This window comes from Triticum dicoccoides, chromosome 2A (genome assembly GCF_002162155.2).
Source record: "Triticum dicoccoides isolate Atlit2015 ecotype Zavitan chromosome 2A, WEW_v2.0, whole genome shotgun sequence".
Lineage (NCBI taxonomy): Eukaryota > Viridiplantae > Streptophyta > Magnoliopsida > Poales > Poaceae > Triticum > Triticum dicoccoides.
Genome location: NC_041382.1, coordinates 746,047,095 through 746,055,329, shown reverse-complemented (window position 1 = coordinate 746,055,329; position 8,235 = coordinate 746,047,095). Strand labels below are relative to the sequence as shown.

General features: G+C 42.1%; 1 protein-coding gene across 2 annotated transcripts; it reads left to right on the top strand.

The window, feature by feature from the left end:
- Positions 1-5,729: 5,729 nt before the first annotated feature.
- On the top strand, positions 5,730-7,857 carry LOC119352222. 2 transcript variants are annotated; one of them, XM_037618927.1, is made up of 5 exons: positions 5,730-5,906; positions 6,037-6,080; positions 6,213-6,303; positions 7,133-7,203; positions 7,285-7,857. In XM_037618927.1, the coding sequence occupies exons 1-5, from the start codon at positions 5,840-5,842 to the stop codon at positions 7,474-7,476; spliced, it is 465 nt and encodes a 154-aa protein (XP_037474824.1). In that variant the 5' UTR covers positions 5,730-5,839; the 3' UTR covers positions 7,477-7,857. The 2 variants fall into 2 exon arrangements, with proteins under 2 accessions (XP_037474824.1, XP_037474823.1); XM_037618926.1 differs by having other exon boundaries at positions 6,210-6,303.
- The last annotated feature ends 378 nt before the right edge of the window (positions 7,858-8,235 follow it).

Below are 8,235 nucleotides of genomic sequence, written 5' to 3'. Positions count from 1 at the left end.
GATGCTCAACCTAGCAATGACAATGATGTAGAGATTGAACCTGCTGTTGATCTTGATAACCCACAATCAAAGAATCAACGTTATGATAAGAGAGGCTTTGTTGCTAGGAAGCACGGTAAAGAAAGAGAACCATGGGTTTAGAAACCCATGCCTTTTCCTCCTAAACCATCCAAGAAAAAGGATGATGAGGATTTTGAGCGCTTTGCTGAAATGATTAGACCTATCTTTTTGCGTATGCGTTTGACTGATATGCTTAAAATGAATCCTTATGCTAAGTACATGAAAGATATTGTTACAAATAAAAGAAAAATACCGGAAGCTGAAATTTCCACCATGCTTGCTAATTATAATTTTAAGGGTGGAATACCAAAGAAACTAGGAGATCCAGGAGTACCAACTATACCATGCTCCATTAAGAGAAACTATGTTAAAACTGTTTTATGTGATCTTGAAGCCGGTGTTAGTGTTATGCCTCTCTCTTTATATCGTAGACTTGATTTGAATAAGTTGACACCTACTGAAATATCTTTGCAAATGGCTGATAAATCAACTGCTATACCTATCGGTATTTGTGAGGATGTGTGTGTTGTGGTTGCAAACGTTACTATTTTAACGGACTTTGTTATTCTTGATATTCCTGAGGATGATAGTATGTCGATTATCTTTGGTAGACCCTTTTTGAATACTGCAGGGGCTGTTATTGATTGCAATAAAGGCAATGTCACTTTTCATGTTAATGGTAATGAGCATACGGTACACTTTCCAAGGAAACAATCTCAAGTCCACAATATTAATTCTATTGGAAAAACTTCAACAATTATTATTGGAGGTTTTGAATTTTCTCTTCCTACTGTCAAGAAGAAATATGATATTCTTATTGTTGGGGACATGCATATCCCCGTTGAGGTAACCAAGTGTTATTCGATAATTCTTCGGTTTCATGCAATTCAGAAAGAGTTTGTTAATAAGACTTGATCATCCTTATTAGTGGATTCCTTTTGAGGAGGATGAGATGGATGAAGTTAGAAAGCACAATTCTTTGTACCCTCTTTTTTACTTTATGTTATTTAGATTAAATAAAGCAAAAATAGTATTTTCTGTCTGTTTTCTGAATTATCCATGCAATAAAAAATAACCCGAAAATAAAAGTTCTCCAGATGTCATAAAATTTTTATATGATTTTTTCTAGAATATTTAAGAATTATTGGCACTGAGAACACACTAGGGGGATCCACCACCTGGCCACGAGGGTCCAGGGCGCGCCCCCTGCCTTGTGGACCCCACGTGGGCCCCCTCCACTTATTCTTGCACCCACACACTTCGTCTTCCTCCAGAAAAAATCCGTTAACCCCGAAGTGACAATAATCGGGATACTTACCGGTGATGATCGTAGTTTGAGGAGTTCATGTATTCATTAAGTGTTAATGCTTTGGTCTGGTACTCTATTAAAAGGAGGCCTTAATATCCCTTAGTTTCCAATAGGACCCCGCTGCCACGGGAGGGTAGGACAAAAGATGTCATGCAAGTTCTTTTCCATAAGCACGTATGACTATATTCGGAATACATGCCTACATTGTATTGATGAACTAGAGCTAGTTCTATGACACCCTATGTTATAACTGTTGTATGAGGAATCGCATCCGACATAATTATCCATCACTGATCCATTGCCTACGAGCTTTTCACATATTGATCTTCGCTTATTTTCTTTTCCATTGCCACTGTTACAATCACTACAAAACTGCTACTGTTACCTTTGCCACCATTATCGTTACTTCCATACTACTTTGCTACTAAATACTTTGCTGCAGATATTAAGTTTTTTAGGTGTGGTTGAATTGACAACTCAACTGGTAATACTTGAGAATATTCTTTGGCTCCCCTTGTGTCGAATCAATAAACTTGGGTTGAATACTCTACCCTCGAAAACTGTTGCGACCCCCTATACTTGCGGGTTATCACCGCCGCAAGTTTTAGAACCACGAGATCCAATCTAAACACCATCACGGAGGGGTTCTTCATCCTCATTGGTGCCTCTCCGATGATGCATGAATAGTTCACCATAGACCTATGGGTCCGTAGGCAGTAGCTAGATGGCTTCCTCTCTCCCTCTCTCTCTCTCTTGATTCTCAATACAATGGTCTCTTGGAGATCTATTTGATGTAACTCTTTTTGCGGTGTGTTTGTTAGGATCCGATGAACTTTGAGTTTATGATCAGATCTATATCCATGAATTTTATTTGAGTTTTCTTTGATCTCTTATATGCATGATTATTTATAGCCTCATATTTCTTTTTCGAATCTTTGGTTTAATTAGGCCAACTAGATCATTTTTTTTTGCCATGGGAAGAGGTGCTTTGTGATGGGTTCGATCTTGCGTTTTCCCAATGATAGAAGGGGCAGCAAGACATGCATGTATCATTGCTATTAAGGATAAAAAGATGGGGGCTATTCCTACATGAATACATCTCGTCTACATCATGTCATCGTTCTTATTGCATTACTCTGTTGCTCCATGAACTTAATACACTAGATGCATGCTGGATAGCGGTCGATGTGTGGAGTAATAGTAGTAGATGCATGCAGGAGTCGGTCTACTAATCTTGGAAGTGATGCTTATATATTGATCATTGCCTTGGATATCGTCATAACTATTCGATTTTTTATCAATTGCCCGACAGTAATTTGTTTACCCACCGTGTGCTATTTTTTGAGAGAAGCCACTAGTGAAATCTACAACCCCCGGGTTTATTCTTTATCATATTTGCTTTCCGATCTATTATTTTCCTTTGAGATCTATTTTTATTTGCTTTTATTTTCAGATCAATTATTCCAAAAAACCCAAAATACTTTGCTGCACTTTTTATTTACATATTTTATTTCGCATTTTATCGAGATCTATTTATCCAATCTACCACAATTTTACCCCGTCAACTTGACAATTTCTAGTGCCGTTACCCGAAGAGGGATTGACAACCCCGGCCCTCATACGCGTTGGGTTGCAAGTATTTGTTCTTTGTGCCCTGGTACCGTTTACGTAGTGTTGCTTGGTTCTCCTACTGGATTTATACCTTGGTTTCATAACTGAGGGAAATACATACCGTAGCTGTACTACATCATCCCTTCCTCTTTGGGGAAATACCAACACAGTTTCTGGCGACATCACCCAACAGCTCTATGAAAGGCTCAAGTTCATCACCATCCATATTAATGGGAATAAGTTCACTTTTATTATAGTTGCTTCTCATGCCAGAAAACCTGATCAAAATAGTTCAGTAGAGTTTTCAAGTTTTGGGCATGGTTGGAATTTTTACCTATAAATAAAATGGTACCATCTGCATATTGGAAGCAAATAATACCCTCGGGACAAACCCCAGGATAAAACTCTTTAATCAAGTTATGAACAACAGCCTTAGAGAGCATCTTGGTAAGAACATCCACTACTAGGTTAAAAAAGAGGTGAGAGGGGGCCCCCTTGCCTCACACCCTTCCCAGTTTTAAAGAAATCTCCTTCCACATTGTTAATCTTGACCCCAACTAAACCTCCATGGGTTATTTAGTTAATCCATGGAAGCCATTTGTTACAAAAACCTATAATTCTAAGGAGCTCGACTAGGAAGTCAAAACTTATTTTATCAAAAGCTTTGCCATAGTTTAACTTAAGGATTATCCCATGATTTTTACTAGAATGGACATAGTGGAGAACTTCGTGGGGAGTGACTACACTCTCTAAAATACACTTTCCTTTAAGGAAGGCAGATTGATTGCTAGCTATTAACTTCACATAATAATAGAGAGTCTATTTGTAAGAATTTTGGTGAAAATCTCAGCCTCCTTAGGAATGAGAGTAAGCATAGCAACGCTGAGCCTATAGATGTCTAAATGTTCATTATAGAATTCCTCAAACATACCTATAAGATTTTTTGATCAATTCCCAAAAAAACAGGTAGAATAAAAAAGGGATACCATCCGGGTCAACGTCCCATTAGAATAGGAATCAAAACCATCCTTCTTAATCTCAACTTTAATTAGTAAAGGATGGCTCCAGGTTTTCATTCTCCGAGAGTTGCACCTTCTGTTCGGCTGAAAAGAAATCAACATTCAAGCAAAAATCTGTTAAATTTTGGCAAATTTGATTTCCATTCCAATGCCTTACTTTATTGGTTGTTGGATACATTGAGCCGCCAACGTGCTAATTAAAGATAGTTTAACATGAAATAATGAAGTTTTGGGAAAGCAGGGTCTTACGAGGCCTTAAATGTGCGTTTTGTAAAATGCTAACATGTCTTAGGACAATTTCATATGTAAAATGCTAACGTGGTACAATAATGAAAGAAGGGGGATGAGAGAGTTATATGTTAGTGGAGATACCGTTATTACCTCTTTTCAGTATGCAGTGCAATTAATGCTCATATCTAATATCACCTCTCTCTCTCTCTATGCTCCTCTCTTTCCCTTCTCTCCACAATTAGGCCACAATGTTTAGATGCAAACATGATCTCTAAATTGATTAAATGTAGTATCACTTACGTACGACACCTAAGAAACAGTGTATTGGGGTGGTTGTCTCTAAATTCTTTCCACCAAGTAGGATGACATGCTAAGAGCCAATGCATTGAGAGTGCCCTAAACATGGAAGGAGGTTGTCATAAATAGGCAAAGCTTCGCCTATAGAAACTATGCCGCTTAGCAACATCTTTTACCCTTCTATAGTTGCGATTGTCTTGTTTTGATTTTGTTTTACAATACTTTGTCATTATTTATGCTGCATCAACAAGATCCATCTACTTCAGTTTTCATATTCATCATGCCTTGACCCGATTGGGCATAAAATTTGACATGTATTGAAGTTCATGCCCCCTGTGGTAACATCAATTAATCTCGGTTGAACAATCCACAAAGTAAATCCAGAGCAAAAGTAGGAGAAAGTCACAATCTTTTGGAGAGAAAAAGCCAAAAGTTCAAAGAATATTAGAGCAGTAGCACCTTGACTGCTTCTCAGTCCAATTATTAATAGATGATAATGCAACCAAATTTGCAAGGAAGTAGGGACCATGCTGCCACTCCTGGTAAGAGCAAGTCCAATAAGGTGACATAAACAGGCTATAAGGAATATAATATTATATCTTTACTTAGTTGGAGGAGAGAGAAGAGAAACGAGTTCTTGGTTAGTAGCCAGCTACAACACGAGACCCAAGACGCTTTGTGAGGATGTAAGGTAGGCCAACTATTAAGAAAGTATTATAAATTTAAAACTTACTATTGTACATGCCGACTATGAGATTGACTCTAGATGACATGACAACTCCTTATAGCCGACTATTGGCTGTATTATTAACCATGCTCTAAGTCTCAGCAGTTGCATGGGAGTTTGAAGGCTTGAAGCACTTAAAAAGGGCATTCCTGTATAAATTATAACCGAATCATGTCAGGACAAGCACAAGAGGTAAATTAAACAGGTACCAAGTTTTTCGGGAACAGCCTTCCTTAAAAAGTGACAGCCCAACCAGAGCACATGATAGAAAAGCGGCTTAAAGAACAATCACCAACACCAAGGTATGTAGCATTTCTAATTGTTTTTAAGCTCCCCCTTAATTAATTTGGGAGTTTGACATGCCAGTACAGTGTGGCCAGTGAGTGGATCTCGGCGAGGAGACCCTCAGGCCCCTGCCTGTCTATAAATACAAGTGCCTGAGGCCAGTTCTTCTTAGTCTTTGCTTCCATTCTCCTTCACCTGCTCCACCTCCCATATATTTAGCATCAGCACTAGCATCTCCCACCAGGCCATCACTTGCTACTACCTCAGGAAACCCAGCTCATTTGGGTCAACATACAGATCATGAGGTCTTCATTGATGGTCTTGGCTTCTCTTCTCCTCCTCCTGGTTCTGGCTACAACAGCACATGGTATGCTCCATCTCCATGCATGGCTGGCGACCCACTCTTGTCAATTTTGCTCTTGCATTTGGTGGCTCTTTGGGGGTACCCTATATCCTGGATCAGTGCTCACTGGGAACTCCTTTCTCTGGAAATGCAGGGATTCGGCTGGACAAGGACCTGCATGAAGCACTCAGCAACAAGGTCAGTGCCGTGTACTGTATATGATCAATGATCCTGAATTCCTGATCCAGGAAGTTCTCCCTGCCTGAAACTGGAACAATTTTTGGTAAAGTTTTGCTGATTTCCTCTGTGCATCTCTTGTGCATCCAGCAGGAACAACTGGCCGGGCAGCCACCCAAACCCAATGGCGCCGCTGATTCGACCGGCACCAGCAAGCACTGCACGTCCAATGGGAATTGCTCAGGTACAGCAATGGAGCAGACGCCTCATACTGCCATTGTTGTGAAGGATAGAGACCACACCCAAGTGGTGGCTAGTGCGTACGCGCGGTCCGCCGTGCCAAAGTTCCACGAAGATTACTACGGGCCGGGCGGCCATGAACCTAATCACCACTAATCACAGATGCATATCCACCACCTCCCCCCTTTGCAGGCCGCAGCTAGCAGCCCTAATTACCTGGTTCAGCAGTAAAACTGTCGACTTAGTGCTGCGTCCGTCTTGGTTTGGAGCTTGGGTGATGTAAAAGGAGAAGCACTAAGCAGTTCTGCTCCAATTCCCTATGATTAGTACTAGTGCTACTGCTAGCTAATGTTGTGTACGACCTGAAACCCTGAGTTTTTAGCTCTCTGCATCGTCAGTTTGGTTTTCTTTTCACCCGCTACTCTTTTTTTTCACCGGCTGCTGTTGTGATCCCAAGTTCCCAGCATGTTCCTCTCTTTCTGTGGATGCATTTGCATGCATTGGCATATGTGCGTGGCCCATAGTTCCATTTCTGGTTCTGAGCAGCAACGGTACTACTATAGCACGCACATGTCACATGCATGTCAGGATAGTAAAAACGAAAACACTAGCAGATGCTACTCATAACTAAAACCACGCTTAATGGCCTGCCACGCACTGACATTTCGGACCTTCAACAGTACACACGACGCTGTAAATCATAGCTAGACTTCGTGTATACATACAAGTTAAAAGCGAGTAGGTTAACAGTGCAGCTTTTGCAGTATTTTACCTTCCTTGAGTTGTGGCAGCAGCCTTAATCTAACAGGGAGGGGTCTCTTTGGTGCGTGCAGGAAAGGCGAAAAAGCCACCGTCGCCGCAGGCTCACGCCGAACCGGACGACGCATCAGCAGCCAAGCATCAGGTCAGTGCAGTCGCAGCGCACATCTTCTTTTCCCCCAGGTTTTCAGGCTCTGACCGGAATGGCTAATGCGTGTGTTTTCAGATAGCCCCGAAGAGGAACGACGGCGACGCGCAGGTCACTAGCCACGGTGGCGGCCAGGAGGAGAAGACATGGTCGCGCCGGGCGCTGCCGCGGCGGCCAGAGCAGCAGGAGGCGAGGACGTACCCGGACCTGATCGACATCGCCGGGATGGACTACTCGCCGGCCGCCAGAAAGCCTCCCATCCACAACTGAATCCAGCGCGCGCGCACACGGATCGATCCACATATTGGAGCTGAGTACGTAGATTATTATAGTAGCACTAATACCAGTACGCGGCTGCTGGTTTATTTACTAGTTTGGCCTAGCTATTAGCTTATGGATCCTGATGGATGGAATAGAATAGTGCGGTACAGCTAATTGATCAAGTGGTAGACTGATACTACGATACTATGATGCTACGGGACAGAGACAGCGTCGCCGGAATCGCTGCGCCTTTTGTGAAGACTGGAGACGATCGTCCTACTGGCAGTACACACCAAAGCTTGGCGTTTCCCTCTCGAGTTTCCCGCGATTGTAGTAACATGCATGCATGCCCGTGTATCGGTGTATGTAAAATAGCACCGCCGTTTTGACCTCTAGTAATATATTACTACTCCGTGACTTTGCCGTGAGAATATGTGAGATCGACGCCTATTACATTTATGTGCATGTGACACATAGAACAGATTGATTAATATTACTGGAGTATGTTCCACTTAACGAGCTACTCCTAGCTAGACCGTTTGCGTTACGAGATGGTCGGTGGGAGATACTAGATTTTTAATGGAGTATGTTCCACTTAACGAGCTAGCTGGTTTGACAAATTAGTTAAGAGCTGGTCGATGGGTGAGGGACACGGCCGGCCAGGAGAGGTTCGTCACATGCAATGTCCAGTGTGTGCGACCTGTCCTCTACTGCGTGTGCATGAATTAGGCGGGCCGTCCTGGTGGTTAACGTTGTCGCAGCTGCGTA